General features: G+C 40.0%; 1 protein-coding gene across 1 annotated transcript; it reads left to right on the forward strand.

Moving 5' to 3' along the window:
* Positions 1 to 56: 56 nt before the first annotated feature.
* c2cd3 (C2 domain containing 3 centriole elongation regulator) lies at positions 57 to 20,115 on the forward strand. The gene is made up of 33 exons (XM_080889549.1): positions 57 to 660; positions 1,799 to 2,068; positions 2,151 to 2,308; positions 2,456 to 2,634; positions 2,748 to 2,890; positions 2,969 to 3,101; positions 3,179 to 3,331; positions 3,421 to 3,565; positions 3,663 to 3,772; positions 3,882 to 4,085; positions 4,238 to 4,350; positions 4,450 to 4,568; positions 4,902 to 5,030; positions 5,120 to 5,566; positions 6,450 to 6,601; positions 7,050 to 7,293; positions 7,682 to 7,865; positions 7,952 to 8,135; positions 8,708 to 8,880; positions 8,966 to 9,101; positions 9,421 to 9,695; positions 10,207 to 10,287; positions 10,367 to 10,984; positions 11,064 to 11,408; positions 11,517 to 11,655; positions 11,735 to 11,799; positions 11,885 to 12,090; positions 12,181 to 12,311; positions 13,117 to 13,266; positions 13,344 to 13,534; positions 16,575 to 17,325; positions 18,065 to 18,173; positions 19,237 to 20,115. Exons 1-33 carry the CDS (start codon positions 609 to 611, stop codon positions 19,372 to 19,374), a joined length of 6,627 nt encoding a protein of 2,208 aa, XP_080745675.1. The 5' UTR covers positions 57 to 608; the 3' UTR covers positions 19,375 to 20,115.
* The last annotated feature ends 328 nt before the right edge of the window (positions 20,116 to 20,443 follow it).

The following is a 20,443-nucleotide window of genomic DNA, read 5'->3' on the forward strand; positions in this document are numbered from 1 at the left end:
ATGGTTGAGCTGCAAAAAGTAAAAGTGTCCACTGTGGCTAAAAAGCAAATGGCAGAGAAAAGTCTTAAAACCGAATATTATTTGCCCCCACGCCCATCCCAATTAATCTCTGTATTCCTGCTTCCATTTCAGCAATTATTTAAACATTATGGTTTAAAAACCTCATAATTAAGATAGACATTGTACACTGTTAGTTACTGTATTAGTACAACACAATGTAAATGCCATAAATATAAGTGTAATAAATCCTCCCTCGTGGCGGTTATCATGCTGCTCAGTAATTGTGTAGTCGTAGTTTTCCACATTTTTATTATGAATGAATCTATTCAATAGCTCTAAAAAAAAACATCGCAGCAAAAATTAACTCACTTTCCCAGAATGCCTCTGTGAAAAGCAGCGGCAGCGGAAGCGGGGTAGTTCGTTGCTCGGGAACAGTTTTCCGCGCTGCTGTTTGTATTATGAGTGTCTGTGGGTGTGTGTGTGTGCCGCTCACTCAGCTGCGTTTAACGGATTATAAGTTAGCTGCAGAGCGATAACATGCCTGCTAACGTCTCTGACTGTGCTTTGGCCTGGCTGTTAGTTACAGTCCATGCTTACTGAGCTGAGGGATGAAGAGCAGAAAGCAGAGGTCTGCCAGAACTGCAGGCAGCAAAAAGAAAGGTAAACTCAGTTTAGCTAGCCGTTAGCTACTGTAATGTTACCGACAGCTGTCAGCCTCAGATTAGCCTCAAATGTTTACTTACTTATTAGTTACATTTCTCTATGTACTGTCTGTTTTGTATGCACTGTCTTTCGGTTTGTTTCGCCGGTCTTCACAAATCTCTTTTGTTTGTTTACGTGTAGCTCTAGCAGTCAACTTTATGCAACCTTTGTTTGTGGTTTTGTCAAAATATGCTAAAGCTAAAGGCAAAGTATACAATCTCTCTTTAAAACGGGCGCCTTCAATCGGTTTCTGTTTTATTCCTTTTTCGTTTTTGTGGTGTTTATGCATAAACAAGACTGTATTGATTTCATAAGAGATACCAAAATACTTGCTAATACATGGCAAGTTGGTGTAAGATTAAAGTACGCCTGTTTAGGCTGCTGCTGGTGGTGTAAGGCTGTGGGGATATTGTTTTGGCACACTTTGAACCCCTTAGTATGTATTTACTGAGAACTGTTTAAAAAACAAAACACAGCCTTCCTTTGTAAATGTTGCTGGCCATGTCCATCCCTTTACTGAACATTGTATCCATTTTTTGATGGGTACAATGTCACAAAGCTCAAATTGTCTAATGTTGGTTTCTTGAACATGGCAAAGAGTTCATTGTACGTAACTAGCCTTCACAGTCATTAGATCTCAATCTAATAGAGCAATGGGCGATATTAAAAGAACTTATAAAATATCCATTGAACGTATAAGCATTGGTGTTTTTTGCTGTAAATTTATTTAGGTCTGATTTAAATCTCTGTGGATCTATGTTGTAACATACGACCTAACTGAAAGCCCCATATAACCAGTTATATCCCGTTGAAGTTAGAACAGTATTGTCAGTGTGATTTTTAGTTTGGGTTAAAGTAACTTTGACAGTAAAATTTTCCCTCTTTAACCTAATATTTTTCATTCGTTTAAAGAAAAACATTAGGTAAAATCTTTCAGTACATGTTTTTCTTTCTAGAGGAAGGCTTGATATAATTTGTCATATCCAATCTGTTATATTTGTCCAATGTTTTTCAAGGCAATAAAAGAAAATATAGGTAAACTGAACATCCCATTCTTTTTATTACTTTCTTTGTGTTTCCACTTTATCTCTTGCAGTCCCCAGTGATGTGTCCCCATCCACTAGTCTCCCACCTCTGGTCGAGGGCCAGCTCAGATGCTTCCTGAAGGTGACCATAGGCCGAGTTTTATGGACAGTTCACAAGCCACCATCTGCAACGTTCATCAGGCTGCGCTGGTGGGGAGAGTCGTCCGACGGTACACATTTCTTTCCCAGAGATGGATCACAGCTGGCACAGAAAACTATCAAGACCACAGCTCGCTTCCCCATCCGCTGTGGCCCAAAACAGTTCACCTCTTACCTTACAGGTAGTTAGGAGAGGTTGATGCTCTTGAGTTTGCTATGCTGCTTCGATTTCCTTTTAATCTCCATTATGCTGTTCATCAACAGATATGGGCTCTTTGGTGCTGGAAGCCCTAACTAAACCAGATCATCTGCCAGTTGCACGAGCTCAGGTCACTGGCATCTCCCGCCTGTCACTATCACAGTCAATCAGTGGATTTTACACTCTTGTATCTCCAACGTCTGAAAAGCTGGGAGAGCTACAGGTGAGTGTAGACTTAAAATCATATTTACTTGCCAAGTGCTTATTTGGATCTGAGTATTATTGGCTGTATTGAAATTGGGCTTTGCTCACTCAGTTTGTGACATTGAGGACAGTCCACATCTAAGCTTTTTCTTACACCCCTCATCAGGTAGCTCTTAGTTTGGAGCCACTGACAGAAGCTTATGACAGCAGCGGCTCCGGTCCCCACACAGACCTCAGCACCGAGCGACGACAAGTCACCCCAATGACCGTGCCCTCACAGCACAGGTTGCTTTCAGCCAACAACGGGAAAGAATCAGCCGAGAGCAGTGGCGGAAACACACCAAGGTTTAGAGTTGAATTCAAACACCTGCACAGCATCTCATATCTTGGCATACGCAGTGCCATTTTTAAATCAGAGGACAGTGATCTTACTTTATTCGTTGCTATAATATTTTCAGAGGGAAGGACCACTTATATTTCCAAAATGCACAGAGGGACGAAGAAGAGACGCTTGAAAATCAGATGCCAACAACAAACAGATCTCAGAACAGTCAAACAGCTGTGAATCCTTTAAATCAACCAACTAATGATATCATTTCAGGTTTGTTTAAGCATCCATGCATTATCAGTTTGCAGAAACGCATATCTATATTTTGAAATTTTATTTCTTTCATCTCAGTTATTCTCGACCGTGGAAACAAACTCAGAAATGCAATGGTTATATCAGCTTTGAAATCTGACACCGATAGTGCGGCGGCTCTGAAAGATACTCCACTGCTTCTACCAAAGGATAACATCCAACCTCTGCCAAAGTTAGTGTTGAAAAAAAATAGTGCTTCCTCTCTCTTACCAATTCACTTTCTGTAAGACTTTCTTCTTTTCTTTGCAGGCCCTTGTCTTCTCCTTCTGGGATGTTTCTTGAAAATATCCTTCACACTGATTTAACTCTGAAGCACTCTGATGATGTTACTGTAATCTCAGACAGTGGCTTGGACGGACCTGCTGACATAGACAACAGAGCTGTGGATCTGGTACTTGGCAGGTATCCATGTTTGAATTTATATCCAGATGCAGATGTACGATGTTGTATTTTTACTTAAAGTTTTCCCTTTTTTTCTCTTTTCTTTAAAGCTCTACTTCTGCTTTTCCTCTCTGGGATGGACAAGGCCCCTGCCCTGATTCTCTTTCTGGTCATAGCAGTGTCTGTAGCGATAGCGAGCTCAATGATCCACAGTATGATCAGAGCTTGCTGGAAAATTTGTTCTACAAAACTCCTGTAACTAGATGACTTTTATATGTTTGTTTTTTTAAATTTTGGTAAAGTAAGCTTTGTCAGTTTAACAGATTTTCTAGTATAACTGTCATTCTTTCAGATTACAGGTACCACATTAGCTGACACTGAGGAGGAGTGCCAAGGGATCGTGTCTTCAAGTAAAAATCAGGCAAAAAAGCTGACTGAGTCTGCACCCAAGATTAGTGAAGGGTGAGGGCCTTTACGTATTCTTTTTAAGTCAGAGCTAGAGCTTCTTTCAGAGGCTCAGGTTGTTCTTAGATGCATGAAATGGTTGGGAACTGTGTTTTTCTGTGTCCAGCCACAATTCAGAGAATCAGCGGTCAGGAGATGGTGGGAATATCCATTTTCTCCTGAGTGCAGAGCAGCTGACTTTGCTGAGTTCGGTGCGGCTGGCAAGAGTGACGATTGAGTCTCTGACTGTACCAGCTGGCAGCTCACCCACAACACCCAGAAAAACCTCAAATAAAGGAAAACCACTTCGGCCATTAATTGCCAGGAAATGGTTAGGAAAACATTTAAAATCTTGTTGATCATAATGCTAATAATAATTATAACGATAATAATAATAATAATGATGATGATGCAAATCACTGACTTTGTTATAAAAAATACAAACTTTTAGGGACAAAACCGTATGTCATTTTCTTCTTTTAGTACATATTTTGTTGAGTATTCGTTCCCAGTGACTTCAAATCGACATGATTGCAGTAAGGCAAGCCGAGATGGGGAAGTGACCAGAGTTGTTTCCAGTAAAGTCACAGGAAGAGGTATGACCATTGAGAATCTGCTTTAATGAAATCATCCCAAGTGAAAAGTGCTGCTTGTGGTGCTTCAGGTTTGTGACTGACAAACATTATGTTTTTTAGTGGTGAACTTCCATCATCTCTCTGTGTTTCCTGTCAACTTCAGTACAGCCACAGTTGAACAGTGGTGGAGAACTGATCTGATTTTCAAGATTTACTCACGAAAGAGTGACCAAAGGAAAGTAAGTATCTTCAGGCTGACTATTAGTAATTTGATTTTGTTGAAATTTGTCAATTATTTCATGATATGTGAGCTACTGTTTTTCTTAACAAAGGCTTTACGTTATGATTATTTTTAATTAACTGGTTGTTTTGAAGTTAAAATATTTTTGACATACACATTTTCAGACAATAACACAAGTGTGATTAAAATATTGAAGAGTCTGTTATTGTATTTCTAACATGTTCTACAAACACATGGCTGTGATTCCATTAAATATAAAAAAAGATCATTGCTGTTTTCTTTTAAATGCTTGGGTGTACTATGTGTTAAATCACTATATCCTGTGTTGCAGCCTGTTGCCATTGGTAAGGCAATTCATCCATTGCGCAGTCTGCTGCAGAACGAGCAGCTGAGTCAGTCTGTCGTGTTGCCTGTTCAGAGAGAAGGCAACAGTGAAACATGGGAGTTTGGACCTCTCAAGGCAATATATTTTCATTGGCTTGCTTCTTTTACTCAGGAAGTAATGTTTGGAAGCAACTGTCACAGAAGTAATGTTGATGTGTTTTGCAGGTTTCACTAGAACTTGGAGCACACAGTAAAGGTTTCTCCTCTGAAAAAAGTAAAAGCAAGGTGACTTGGAGAGACATGTCACCGTCACAAAGTCCTGAGAGACAGGTGAGCCTCAGAACCCAGCATGCTACCAATGGCAGAGAGGAGTTACCGGCTAGTTCTTTTGAAGAAGCCAGGCTGAATGTTTGGACACCTCAGAGACCCTCCAGGGAACCTGCTCCTATTTCCGGCTATCAAACATCTCCCCCTAAATCGTGGCAGCAGGTGGAGGAGGAACCTGAGGCCCTGCTGCATGCCTTACTCATGGTACCAGATGGGAAGAACTTCAACTGTGGGCCTCTGCAGGCTCCGAATGTTTATTTGAACTGTAAACTGTTTTGGTGTGATGAGCCGGCAAGATCTGTTGTCAGCTGGGGTCAGCCAAACCCTACGTTTAACTTTGTTCAGGTAAGTGCTGCAGGTCCATTATTCTCACCACATTTAAAGTTTGCTGCCTGGCTTTGTACGTCATTGGAATGATCTTATTTATGAAGGGAAATTACTATAATGTTTTTGCAAACTGAATCCACAAAACAAAAGACATAAAACTTACTTTTTCTCTTAAGTCTTTTTTCTGGATCTACAAAGAGTTTGCACAAAGCTGTTTTTTGTAATAAAGGAGTATATGGGAGCATTATGAGTTTTTTATTTTTGACTGTTGTTTTAAAAGCTTTACATATTGTTACATGGTTTTTTTAATATTTTATTTATGTACGTGATACTGTGCTATTCTACAAGAAACTAGTAGTAAAATTAACATAAGAATAAATTAGCATAAACTAGCATTAGAAATTATTCTGTGGCTTCACAGAGTAGTGGTTTATCTGTTTGTCTATCATGGGAAAAATCCCTGGTTGGAGACCAGGAGGAGAAACAAATCCTCTTGGGGTTCCTTCAGTAAAGGCATCTGACATAAAAATCAATGCATACATTAGTCTGTTTTACCTGGCAGGCGTTTTGTTTATTTGTTTATTCCAGAAGCTACCAGATTTGGAAGCTGTTTGTTGAATCAATTAAAACTACATGGATGCAACAAACAGACACTTCAGAATTAGTGAAAAGTAAATGTAGATTAATTAAATGTAGTAATAATAATATAATTATTATTATAATTATTATTATTATAATTATTACTTATTATTACTATTATTATTATTATCTTTAAAACTGTTTTATGTTCCAGGCTTTAATCCTTTTTTTTAGTCTGGCATTTTTAGTTGTCGGGATCATTGATGATTTCTCAGTGCCTGCAGCTTGATCTAAATACACTCTTTACATTTCTCTGTTTTAGGTGACACCTGTGGCCTTAACAGCTAAGCTGCTGGAGAGGATGAAGAATAATATGATGGTCATAGAAGTGTGGCAGAAGACTAGAAGCTCAGGGCAGGATCGACTCCTTGGCCTAGTTAAATTGCCTCTTCATCAGTTCTACATGTCATTCAGGTAAGATAGGTAAACAATAATATAGGATAATTATGAAATATTACAGTTGCTAGCTGGTCAGCTGACCATTTATTTGTTTGCAAAAAGTATCTCTGAGTTTTTGACTGAAGGAATTAGTTAAATGTGAATGCTACACCATTTGTGCCTGGGAATTATATTTTGATGTTTAGTTTTTTTGACTGTTCATATACCAACGCTTTGAGAACGTTATCCACTGATTAACAATTGTAATTGTTATTTAGCTGACAGTCCTATAAATTGGAATCACAATAATAATATCTGAGAGGGAAGAGCAGTGAAAACTTTTAGTATCCCAGGTTTACATACACCAAGAATGTATTGTAAAAGGCAGTTACCCTACATTCTAGTCACTAAGTGGATTCCTAAAATATATGACAAAGTATAAAACATACTAACATGTTTACTAAAATATGTCTGTCCCCTTCAGGGATCCAAAGATCACCCACCTCCTCCTGCAGGCGCAGTACCCTGTTTTAGGGGTGGACTGCTACATGCCTGTCATTGATGTGTTCTCAGGGAGCTGTAAAGGAAACCTCAGGGTTGTTTTGGCTATGGGCCAATCAGAGCAGATCGTTTCCCTCCAGCGTACGAGAGATGAAGAATATGACTCGTTGCCTCATCTTGTGAGACCAGTTCATCTGCTTGATCACCATCCACATTCACAAACAAAGGTTGGTGTTACCATTGGCTGCATAATACTTGTCAAATAGATTAGTCTGGCAGTTTTTTTTATTTTATTTTAATAGAAAGTATAGAGAAAATTCCACTTTAAATATGTGCTGGCACACAATACAGACCAAAATATAAATATAAATAAATCTGCACAATTTACATTTGTCCCTATTGAGTTTTTATGGAAACTCGCTGCAATGCTTTTTTGTTGTTGTTGTTTTTTGTTAATTTAGATCCTTAAAACCTCACAACTCATGAATGTGACTTGGTAGAATAAATATTCATGAAAACGTTAACACAAAACTTCAACACAACTTGTTTGTTCCCTTTCTTTCTCTAATGTGTTGGTATGAAAACAAACAAACATTAACTGCTCTGCTCCCTCAGGTGACTGCAGCACATGTAGAATCTATGAGAGAGCATGTTTTTGTGGTAAGGGTGGAGAGGGTCAGTGGGATGACTCCTCTGCAGTCCACAGTGTGGGGTGAGGCAGACTGCTACATCCAGTACAGCTTCCCCTGTCAGGAGGGCAACTCTGCTGCAGACATGGACCAAAACCTCATAGAGAGCAGTAAGGCCACCTAATCATTTCAAATCTTCATCATAAGATGTTTCTATTCCCTCTGAATCATTCCAAGCTTAATCACATCCCAACAGCTGTGAACCTGAAACCATTTCGTACCACCACAACGCTCTGTGTTCCTGACCCGGTGTTTGGTCACACAGAGACTCATGTGCTCCTGGCTCCTGAAGGAGTTCCTGTCCAGAGGCTGCTACTCAGCTCTCTCTCAAGTCAAGGTCTCAGCAGCGGTGGAGGCATCCAGTTTGAAGTGTGGTGCAGGTTTGTGGATGCTGTTATGTCATCCATGTATCATTTAAACTTTAATAAAATAATGAAATGATGTTTACCACAGTTAAAATGCTGATTATAAGCCTAATATTTTTACCCCAGGAATGGTAATGTTTTGGTTTCCTGTTTTAGCTGAAGTGCCCTCTGTAAAAATAGGTTTTAAACTTTACTTAAAGTTTCATTAGGTACAAGGAGCACAGAAAACTTTACTTCCTTGGCAGCTTTTGTAAATTTTGTTTCATTACATAAATCTAGTGCATTTTGTATGTTTTTAATCAGTGAGTATCACACTGTATCCTGTTAAGGAAAATACTTTATTTCTAAATGCTCAGTTGTGCATACGGTAATGATATACAGGTCTGCAGCATTACTCTTTAGTGTCTTTAGTGAAGTGATTCTCAAGCTGCATGTGTGTGTACAGACAACCAGGTGTAGTGGGGGCATGCCAGACAGAATTTTGAGATCCACTAACTTAAATCAGAATTTATGTGAAAGTAATCAGTCTTAATTGTAACTGGCTCAACTTGTTTTCTTTTTGTGATCAATATAATGTCTCTCTGTAGATATTACTATCCAAATGTGAGAGATCAGCTCGTGGCCAGAGGAATGCTTCCACTGTCCAAGCTGTGTGCCATGGTTACCATGCAGAGGCAAACTCCTGATGAGGCTCAGATGTTCTCTCTGCCCCTGATTCCCAGGACAGAGAGTCCCACAGTACACCAACCTCAGCCTTCAGGTATACACACATAATTATGCACGCATGCTAATAGGAATATATAGATACAGGCCGTATCTGAATGTTATTGCTTTTGTTTTTGTAGGACTGTTAGATGTTTGCATTCGATACAAGCACAGGCCTGTGAGACCTGAAGGACACACTGGAAGAGGAGCTGCCTCTCGAGTTGTGACACTCGTGGTTCAAGTGCACAGAGCATGTGGTCTGAAGGCTGCCGCAAGGTACATCACTATTACTGACCTCTGGACAATTTGCCTTTTTTATTTCATCTATGTATGATAAAGCTCATTAATTAGAACAGATTTTCTGTACACCTGCTCACTTTGATAAAAATATTTGGGTTAGGATGTAGGATTAAGAGCTGATGATGTGCACCAAATCTACAGTTGTTGAGACTCTGCTGTTTTATTTTTGTTCATTCTGAGATTGGTGGCAAATTTCATCTGATCAAAATAAAAGTATTCGCTCATTTCTTCTTTATGTGTATTGAAACCATAATGCCCAAATTAGTATTTAGAAATACTGCCTCTGCTATTTCAGGATATTATCAGAACAAGATGAGAGGTTCAGCTACTTTGTCGGCGTTGGTTTGAACACTTTCATCACAGTCCAGCTTTCTTTCTTGCCCGAGAGTGAAAGGAGGTGCACCCGCACAGCAGCAAAGGCTTTCTGCCCCGAGTTCGACCACCACATGGAGGTGTCCTGTGATCTGCTTGCTCAGACCAGCAGCGGAGAAACCTTCAGCCTTGCTGAGCAGCTGGAACAGGCTTCTGCTGTCTTCACTGTGTGGAACCGAGACAATCGTAAAAGTTTAAGTGAGCTCAGTGCACTCTTTGTGAAATGAGGTTACTCTTACATTTAACTTGCCTAAAGTATATTATGTTACAGTTTTCTGATTATGTTTAACTTGAGACCATTAATCATTTATTTTACTTTTTATTTATCTTTTCTTTACCCATCAGTGGAGCCTTAAAGAAATTGTCATAGTTTTTTTTTTTTTTATATTATATCATATACACCCGTGCAATAACTGACTGATCTAGATATTAAGAATCGTCATGAATGTTAGCCCTAGTTTGTGAATATTTTTCGTTATACACCATTTAACAGTGAGACAAACATCAATGCGTTGGAAAAGTTTGTAAAAGAGCTGATCCAGGATGGGACATTGGAGGATACCTTTGCTTTTTGGCAGCATAATGTCAAGTTAAAAAACAAACAAACATGTATTTAAAATTTTTGAAACATTATTGTGTAAAAATTTTATTAGCAGTATTTGTTTCTAATATTGTCCTTTTTTTTTTTTTTTTTTTTTTTCTTTTGTAGGTGTGAACGTTTCCAAATCTAAAGATTTAATGTTGGGGACTGTGAAAATACCTCTGTCTGAGCTCATCAACAAAAGAACAGGTATGTTGGGCTTAAAATAGTTAAAGCAGTTATTTTTTGTTAAGACTTTGTCAGAGTTTTTCTTTTTCCACATATGTAGGTATTTCTGGCTGGTTTGGAGTTTATATAAGTCTTGAAGCAAGTTCTTCTCAGCACCAGCACATCTTGGTCGGAGGCCTAGAGCTTTCCATTAGCTTCGCTCACCACTCTGATAGAGAAAGGGTCATTAAAGCTGCTCAGGGTTTAGGCTGGGAAAATACCCTGACTGACAGTTCCATGATGCAGGATGAAGAAGAACTGTTTGAAGAGAGCATGAGAAAACTCTCGCTGACCTTTACCATGCCTAGAGTGTGGCTACCCATCCACTGTTTGCTGCTACCTGGGCACAGTGAGCTGCTGCGCTCCACCTACTGCTACATCAGGTACAAGTTCTATGACCGAGACGCCTTCTGTTCTCACCTGAAACACCCATCTGCTGATGAAGGCGCAGGGGAAGACAAGGCCACAGTGAGTTTTGAAGGAAGTAGGACTGTTGAACTGAGACGTACGCAGCCTTTAATGTGGTATCTAAGGGAGGAGAAGCTGGAGGTGCAGGTGTGGGTTGCCTTTAAGAAAAATAAAACCAGAAGGCCCAGTGACACAGACCGACTGGTGGGCTCAGCATTCGTCGATCTGTCCTCGCTTGCAAAGACTTCCAAGCAGAAGCTGACGCTAAGTGGTATGAAATAACTGCTCAGCAATGCTTTAGTAAAATCGTCTCCATATTTCAGAGTGTAATAAATTTTGTATTTTCACAGGAGTGTACCCTCTGTTCAGGCGCTCAGCAGCAGATCTACAAGGAGCAGCTCTCAGGGTACACATCACCTTGACAGGCGGTTCAGATCCAGGAGAAATACCTACTGGAGCTGAGACTCAGGTGGACTCTGACAGTCAGGAAGAACTGGTATCAGAGGACATGGAAGAAAGAGATCAAGTCCTTTCTCCATCTACACTCAGAAAATCATCAGCACAGAGCAAACACAAGTATAAATCCTCCAGAGCCACTCCAGACATCTCATCTGTGCAGCACACGGAACAGAGTACAGATGAATCTTTCCCTGTGACAGTCACAGTGGATCGGGCCATGCACCTGAACCTGAAAGGTGTGACCTGATGTCTTGTGCCTTTTTTTTTTTTCTAAAAAAAAAGAAAGCAAAACAGAAACAAAACGTACAGTTCACTAACAACAACATGTTTGTCTTTTCCATCAGGCTGTCCCCTCGCAGAACGCAGTGAAGGGATGCCATGTTGCTGTGTTTCATACGCCACTGCTGACTCTGCTGAACCAGTGTCCACGGCTGTGATAGCTAACACAGACTCCCCTGTGTGGGACCATCAGCACGAGTGCAGGTTGAATAACTTCACAGACCTCAACTTAAATAACCTACTGATCAAACATCAGGCTAATGTGTTTGTTTCAAATTTCCAGGCTATCAAAGCAGCTCCTGGTTGATCCACAACAATCCCTTGTGTTTAAAGTCTGGCATAAAGGAGGTACAGGAGCTGTTTCACCCCGTTGTTTGTGTTGCTTTAATGTTTTTGAAGGATTAATTTATTCATTTTCATTTTGCTTCCATAGAGCTGGACAGGGTGATTGGATTTGCCTCTGTAGACCTGTCCCCTTTAGTCTGTGGCTTCCCATCAGTGTGCGGTTGGTACAACATCACAGACTTTGGCGGCCAGTGTCACGGCCAGCTTAAAGTGTCCATCACTCCACTGAAGGGGGTCCAAGATTTACGCTGGCAGAGACTATCTGTGAGTGAAGAAGCTGCCAAAAACTCATTGGTGAGAGAACTCAGACTGCTTGAACAGATTTTTTTACTCTTGATGGCTTTCTCAAAATTTGAAACAAACCAGAAGGTGTTTGTCTGGCAGGGTTTGTTCCAGGCCTTTCCTCTCAGCTACCAGACTACAGCCACATACAGCAGCTTTCCCTCTCACATCAGCAGGTTCCCTGAGCAGAAGATCTCATCACCCGACCACACGGACAGGCTGTTCTCTGAAAGGTTTTTATTCACACCATGGTTGTGCCGATCATCTGTTAGAATATTTGCAGCCAGTAAGGCAATGGAAGATGTTCATCAGCTGTGTTTCATCATTTTTGTGGTCCTTATTCCTGAGATCCAGTCTCATAAATGTGTATCACTTAGTTTAGACACATTGAGGACTGAAAAACATTAGGGCAGGTTTTTGTATATCTACAGTAAGTAAGTAAGCCTTAAGCCTCCCCTCATTTCTTTGTATTTTGCCATGAAAATCAGAAATATGTGCAGCGATTTGTTGAAACGTATAAATCTGGAAACAAACAATTAAGCATTTAGGCAAAAAAACAGTTTTAACATTGGTGACACAGTTTAGTTTAGTTTCCACTTCTTGTGTAAAATAAAATAATATTTTACAAAAATAAAATTAAAAAAACACTGGTCTCTGAAAATGATATGGACTGAAAATGAGTTTAAAGCAGCCAATGTCCTCCAAAAACCTTCAGAAAGTCTGGAGAACTATTGCACAAGACCACTTCAAAAAATTACAAGTCTGACCCCTTTGGAAACAAAATACAAATAAATGAGTGTAGTGTAAGTACTGTGTATAATACTGTGTTTGTGCAATGGGGATTAATTCGTTTTCCTGTCACAAAATGTCAACAAAACAAAAGAACACAAGCGTCTGCTATCAGATTATTTTAAACATTGGTATTGGCACAGAACTGGTGCTTTGCAGAACCGGTCCTTGCATAGTTTTATTCATTGCCACATGCTACAATATAAAGTCTGCAACTGTATTTATATGTTATTGTAATGACTGCTGCAGGTCCAGTGAGAGTGACCGTCATTCTGAGCACATGGACAATGTACGCCTGTACCATCAAAGTCTGCAGGAGCAAACAGCGTCTCAGTCCTTTCACAGCAGCAGTGCAGGTGACATCAATCCTTCCAGCTCGATCCTGTTCTCAGCACTCAGGTACCAGTTTATGGACACTGCATTGTTTAACCATTTATGACTGATGCAGAGCCTGAGCTTTGTTTCTTTTCTTACAGGAAAAAACTGAGCGAGCTTGACAACATTCAGAAATATTTCAGCCGCAAACTTTCAACTCCTACATTCCCACCTATGCCAGAGCAGGAAAGTCACAATAAACATGAGAAACGGAGGGACTCGGAGTACAGCTCATCTCAGCTTCTACTAAAGTCAAACCAGTTAGTCGGAGAAGTCCACAACATCATCAGTGGTGAGTTCATCCATTTACTGCTAAGGTCCTAGAGGACGTTGTGGTCAACCAGTTAACTGCTGCTCTGGATCAGCACAGCATTCTTGACCACTTTCAATCAGGTTTTTGTAGATTTCATTGAATTGAAACGGCTCTTCTGAGAGTATCACATGACATTTTGAGGCCGAGCAACAGGGGAAACTGTTCTCTGCTGCTCAGGTTGGACCTTACCTCAGTTTTTGATACAGCTGAACGTTTCATTCTGCTTAATAGGCTGAAGTACTAGGTTGGTATATCAGTATCTGGTTGGAGGGATTCTCTTCATACCTGTCTGACAGATCATTTTCTGTAGCTACTTCAAAGCACAGATCTCCCCTTATCCAGTTCATTTTGGTGTACCTCAAGGTTTCTGTTTTGGGGCCTCTGCTGTTTTTATTGTATTTGGTCCCCCTTGGGCACATTCTGTCAACCTTTAAGGGCATCTCTTATCTCTGCTCTGCAGATGATAATTGGTTCTACACCTCATTTCACCCAAATGAAATTTGAAAACTTAGCAGTTTATTGAAGTGCCTAGACACTGTTAAACAGTGGATGGCAGGCAGTTCTCTTCAGCTAAATCAAGAGAAAAATGAAATAATTAGAACCTCTTGGTTCTTTGGCAAACTTGGAGAGCTTTTCACAGACAGACACCAGGTTATACCAGAGGGCTTTCACTAACATATGTCTATGGCAGGCCCCTGAGGTTCTGTGACCAGGGCCTGCTGATGGTGCCCAATACTAAGCTGAAAACAAAAGGAGACAGATTCTTCTGTTTAGTGGCCCACAGACTCAAGACTTAAGATCGGTGGACTCTTTTAAAAGCCAGTTAAAAACAAAACTTTTTAAATCTGCTTTTTATTAATTTCTCTTGTTTTGCTTTTTTATGCATAGTTGGCAGAGTTGGTAGAGCAGGTCACCTCCTAACCAGAAGGTTGGTGGTTCGGTCCTAGTATGCTCCAGTCTAGAGCAGGGCGATATGGCCAAAAATATTTATCACGATATATATTTGAAAATTTGCGATAACGATATAACCGACGATATAATTGATGCGAGACAAAATACAACTCCACAACATTACTAGCGCAAAAAGACAACCTTCCATTTATTTTCACTTAAACAAGAAGCTGGTTTTTATGTACATTAAAGCTTTATAAAAATGTAACAGTGCAAATGCAAATTCCTTGCTGAAAGTTTAACCAAAAGGCATTTCCAGTAGAAATGGGCTGACATATCCTGAGCATAACCATGTATAATATCCACTGAAGTTTAAAAAGAGGTGCTTTGCAACATTAAACTGCAGTGTGCAGTACGCATTTTTCGGACCATAAGGTGCACGGGATTATAAGGCACATTAAGCGAAACAAAGCAGTCAGATAAATCAAACTTTATTAAACTCATTCTTCTTGCTTCCTCCACTTCTGTACCATTGATTCATTAATGTTGAATTCTCTGGCAGCTGCTCTATTCCCATGTTGTTGCAGTATATTAATGACTAACCTCGTATTGTGGATGGATTATCTCAGTTGTTCTCCTGACTGAAGTTTGGTCCGTTTACAGCATCCTGCCATGCGATTGCATTTGTCTCTAACCATGAAAAACCTTCACGTTAACTTTTATAAGTGGAAAAGTGTTAGTGTTCGTCCTCCAGCTTCACTGTTTATGTTATGCTAACATAGCTGTGTCGCTAGCGATCACGTAGCACATCATTATATACCAGCTAGCCCAACTTCAGTAACCCTACAAACGTCACTGCTGTTTAGTTTCCTGTCTTCATTTATGTTGGAAGTGATAGCAGAGCTGTACGTTTGATTTTTTTCAGAAATCTCTCAGTCAGAACATGCAATATCATGCTTAGGTAACTAGCGAAACTAGCGAGCTAACTTCCGCTAGCTTCCTGCTAACTTCTAACTCCGTTAAATGTAATAACTTTTGTTTTCATGGATGCCTGGAAGTTAAACTTTATAGTTACACCTGGTAAAGCAGCAATGCTGATCGTTTTATTAAAGATGAAAGAATTTAGACAGTTTTTAACTCTAAGTGATGCTGCAGTGTTGTTTGACCTGAAGTATACGGAGTTTAGGACCCAGATTACTCCCAGATTTAAGAGCATCTTAGTCCGACAAATACGACAATAACAACGGCCGCTTGCATGTTCTGCAAAAAAATGTGCTTTGTTGTGTATCTGACGGACAAACACCAAACCAGTTCCACATCACGGAAGTTGCACCATTTTTACAAACCAATTCTGGTTCATCTGTTTCACTCAACAATCGGCCATGTGCGTATGAAAACAAAGGCACTGCGCATGCGCGTTTTACTCCCATTCTATCGCGATATTTCATTTTCCTATCGTTGCCTAACATTATACCGGTATTACCGTGAACGGTATAATATGGCCCAGCCCTACTCCAGTCTGCATGCCAAATAACCTTAGGCAAGATGCTAACCCCAGCTTGCTCTCCAATGCATCCATCGGAGTGTGGATGTGTGTATGAATGTTAGTTAGACAGAACTAAAAAACTTAAGAAAAGAGAAAAGTGCTTGTGTGATTGGGTGAATGAACGAGTTGTGTAAAGCGCTTTGAGTGCTCAGAATAGAAAAGCCCTATATAAGAACCAGTCCATTTATTATAATAATAATAATAATAATAATAATAATAATAATAATAATAATAATAATAATGGATTGCATTTATATAGCACTTTTCGGGCCCTCAAAGCGCTTTACAATTCCACTATTCATTCACTCTCACATTCACACACTGGTGGAGGCAGCTACAGTTGTAGTCACAGCTGCCCTGGGGCAGACTGACAGTCTTCTGCTGCTTGTTATTTAAATGAGCTCATTGTACAGTTTTTCTCATATCCCATTATATTTATTTTATATGCAAATTACATTTATGTTATTAACTTCTTCTGTGTGAGCCAGACAAAACTAAAAAGATTCAGCTTTGGGTTTAGACACATGTTGCATGCATGTGTGTTTCTCAAACCCTTCAAACTTTGTCTGTCTCTTTACACAGGTCTACAACGACACCGCTTGGAAACAATTCCTTCAAACCCACAGAGTAGCTCAACAGTGTCACCTGTTGGAGACAGCAATACACAAGCAATCACTGAGAGATCGTCCAGTCCTCACAGAGTTTCACATTGTTCCCCAGAAGTCACGTCTCCTCTGTCATTTACACCAGCAGAAGTGTCTGAGGACCTCACAGACTCTGAGCCTGAGGAAGAAAAGGACAGACGAAGTGGCAAGGCTAAAATGACTGAGAGTGATGAAGAAGAAACAGGTTGCAGAGAGGAAGAGGACGATGATGTGGATGAGCAGACAGATGAGGATTATGAGGAGGTTGTAGTGAAGCTGAGGCCTTTAAATGAGGTGACCTCATTAACAGACAAAACCAGTCCCTGGACCAGCATCTTGTCAGATCCTGAATTGGCCTCTCTGGAGAGCCTGGAGGGACCAGAGCACCTGGACCTGAGTGAAGATGAGGGCAAGAAGGAACTGCTGGTAGATATGGAATCGGGTCACCCCAGTGGGAAGCACAGGGAAGAGGAAAGTGAAGACGACTGCAGCTTAAATGGTTCCACAGGAGATGCTTCAGATCTGGAGAGAGGTGATGAAACGTCGCAACATGCTGGAGGTGAAAGACAACAACAAGAACTAAACAGCCCTAACAAGAGGTCACATGACACAGATTCATCACCAGCCAAACAGCACACCACAGACACCCACAGTGTTTCCGCCTCCTCAGACGAGCCACACCTCCAACGGTATCTTTAAATGTGTTTCATGATTCATTTGTGGCCGTTAGGTTATGCTGTTGGTTTTTGCTTTTCTGAGCCAGTTCAAATCAGTGATTCATTATAAAACTTGTGTTAGGTGTGTAAATGCTTCATCTTGTGTGGCGTCTTTAGGGTTTTATTTCAACATTCATCTCAACAATCTAGACATAAGGAGACTGACAGGTGGAAGTGCGAAAACGTTCCTGCTGAGCAGGCTGAACATAAACTCACACACACTAAATCCCATGTGGTTGCTCACAGTCTGTGTAATAATGAATAATAATAATGGATTAGATTTATATAGCACTTTTCAAGGCACTCAAAGCGCTTTACAATTCCACTATTCATTCACTCTCACATTCACACACTCATGGAGGCAAGCTACAGTTGTAACCACAGCTGCCCTGGGGCAGACTGACAGAAGCGAGGCTGCCATATCGCGCCATCGGCCCCTCTGGCCATCACCAGTAGGCGGTAGGTGAAGTGTCTTGCCCAAGGACACAACGACCAGGACTGAGAGCCCGGGGATCGAACCGGCAACCTTCAGATGCGCTTCCCCTTAATATAGTTTTCCCGTGGAGGTCAAACAGATATTTTTTTTGTTTTGTTTTTCTGAACATTTACTTTCATGTTTTTGGGGAGTGTTTAAACACAGTTCCCCTCCTCTTCAGTTGTAACTGCCTCAAAACACACTGAGAACGTGTTTTCTTTAACTTTATCCATTAAGCTCTGTTCCTGCAGAGGTTCTAAACTTCTTCCTCCCCTCCCACCAACTGGAGGCGTCGATGAGAGCTATACGTTTAGCACCCACGTTCTCCCAGGCATCCAGCAACCCGGTGAGTGTTTGTCCACGGGCAGTGCTTTTGGCCGTCAGTGGTGTTAGAGATTAACCTTTACCTTTGATGTATCTGTTCATGTTTGCATAATTTAATGGTTTTGCAAATATACTTGCCCAACCTTCTGTACACACAGTGTTATGAATAATCTTTCGCATGATGTGTGATGTGCGTGATGCCAGACTGACATTCGGTGTAATTTAACACTCAGTTCTGCAGCACTAACAGGTTGACTTTCTCTGATCTCATTCACAGTGTTTGCCCAGCATTTAAATGTTGGGGTTTTTTTGTTTTGTTTTTTAAACCAACAACACATTTTTGTATTTTTGCAAACTTTGGATGTGATTAAGTAAAAAGTATGAATTCTAAAACCACTGATTGGATCTCTCTTCTAATGTAATTGATCATTTTAATGCAATTTAAAACAAACAAAAATAATAAATCAAATACAGCTTTATTGTCAAAAACCATATGTACATTCCATACGCAAGAATTTGAAATTGAAACGGTCCCACGGCCCTCAGTGTACACTAAAACAATATAAAGATAAAAATAAAATAAAAGTCTTATATACAACACAATATAATACTGCAGTACAATACAATAAGATGCTGTCACATGCAAAAAAGAAGAATCAATGGAGATGACTGTCACTCCTGTTTTTTAATTTTACAACTTTTTGAAGAGCACAATAAAACAGAGAAGTTGAGAGTTAGAACTTATTTGGAGAGGTGGTGTGACTGTTGGCACCACCTCTCCTCCCTGCATGATGACGAGACCTTTCAAAAAAACTAGTTCAGGCATGCCATTTGTTGCTGATACATGCAGCTGACAGTCTCACAACATGAAGGCTAACCAAACAAAGGTTTGTTGTGTGTGAATTGTGAGTCATATAATCACAAAAAAAGATTCAGATCAATTAACTTATTTGTCTTCAGCCTCCCCTGCAACTAAGCTGTCTTGGTACACTGTGTGCTAGCAGTTCAGAACTTGTGGTTTTTTTTTTTTTTTTTTTTTTTTTTTTTTGTTTGTTTTTTTTTACTTTAACGCTTCATGTTTTCAGGACCAGAACTCATCGGTTCACAGCGCCCCACCTCCCAGAGGCCCTCGGCAGCGTCCCAACATGTCACCGTCATCCATGAAGAAAGAGACGGAGAGAATAGCAAAAATTTTTGCAGCTCACTTTGATGAGACTAATTAGAGACGTTTGGTTTCAGCCTGCAACAATAATCATGTATATTAAATGTAACATGTTGTATTTTTATAAATAAATATTAACCATTTTCACTACTGAAGTTTTTTTTTTTTTTGTTGTTTTTGTTTTTTTAAATGTTTTATTGAAGCTGAATGTCTGCAGGCTGGTGGCCACAAGTTTTGGTGATGTAACTGTTTCAGGTTCTCTCTTGAATAAGACAGCTGTGTATGTTAATTTCATGTTTTTGGGTTTCCCATCATGTTGATTTGTTAAAGAAATAAAACATTGAAGTTCAGTTTAAAAATGCCATTGCTAGTCCACATCACCTCTTCACCTCATTATAGTAGCTGACATAACAGAAGGGCACCTGTACATATGTGTGGGTATTTATATGAGAAATGTGATACACGTAATTGGCATCAAATAAAAAAAATGCAAAAATGAGGCATAAGTCAGGATAACTGGGAATATTTATGGAATATGTGGTGGCAGTTAAAGTTGAACGTTTCGTTGATAATAAACAACTATATAAAAGATAAACAAATATGGAAGAGTGGGGAGGTGTGATCTCCAGACTTTAATATTTTCAGATAGTGGTCCTACTGAAATATTAACACACCTACAATTCCTGTAAATAGAGGGTTTAAATACATCATCCTTAAGATGTATGATAGCAGAAACATGAAACCTGAATCGATCTAAAAACAAAAAAACAACCACATATCCATGATACAACACCCAAATGACACTGCAGGGTAGTTTTGGGGATGTAACATAACTCAGTTAAAGTTAATCCTGAACCATTTACTCCTGTACTGAGGATGTTGTGAGGTTCTGTTATACTTTGGGGGGCATTTTTTTTTTTTTTTTTTTTTTTTGCCATGGTTTGAGTCTTCTTGTCCCTCTTAGAGGAAAATGTCACTGCCAATCAAGAGAAAGTGCAATTTCTATAATAAAAGACTATTATTTCATATTATTTCCCTTCATAGTTATCGATCGTGGCTCAATTTGTAATCACAAGGTTGCCGGTTCGAGCCCCGGCTTGCTGGTGGTGGTCAGAGGGCCCGGTGGCGCC

The sequence above is a fragment of the Rhamphochromis sp. 'chilingali' genome (genome assembly GCF_963969265.1).
Source record: "Rhamphochromis sp. 'chilingali' genome assembly, chromosome: 8".
In the NCBI taxonomy this organism is placed as follows: domain Eukaryota; kingdom Metazoa; phylum Chordata; class Actinopteri; order Cichliformes; family Cichlidae; genus Rhamphochromis; species Rhamphochromis sp. 'chilingali'.

Bases quoted from the DNA above. Each gene is read 5' to 3' on its own strand.
- c2cd3 (XM_080889549.1), top strand. From the start codon at position 609: ATGAAGAGCAGAAAGCAGAGGTCTGCCAGAACTGCAGGCAGCAAAAAG. The intron at 9,102-9,420 runs GTACATCACTAT...CTGCTATTTCAG, and splicing joins GGTCTGAAGGCTGCCGCAAG to GATATTATCAGAACAAGATG. The intron at 12,312-13,116 runs GTTTTTATTCAC...TGACTGCTGCAG, and splicing joins GACAGGCTGTTCTCTGAAAG to GTCCAGTGAGAGTGACCGTC.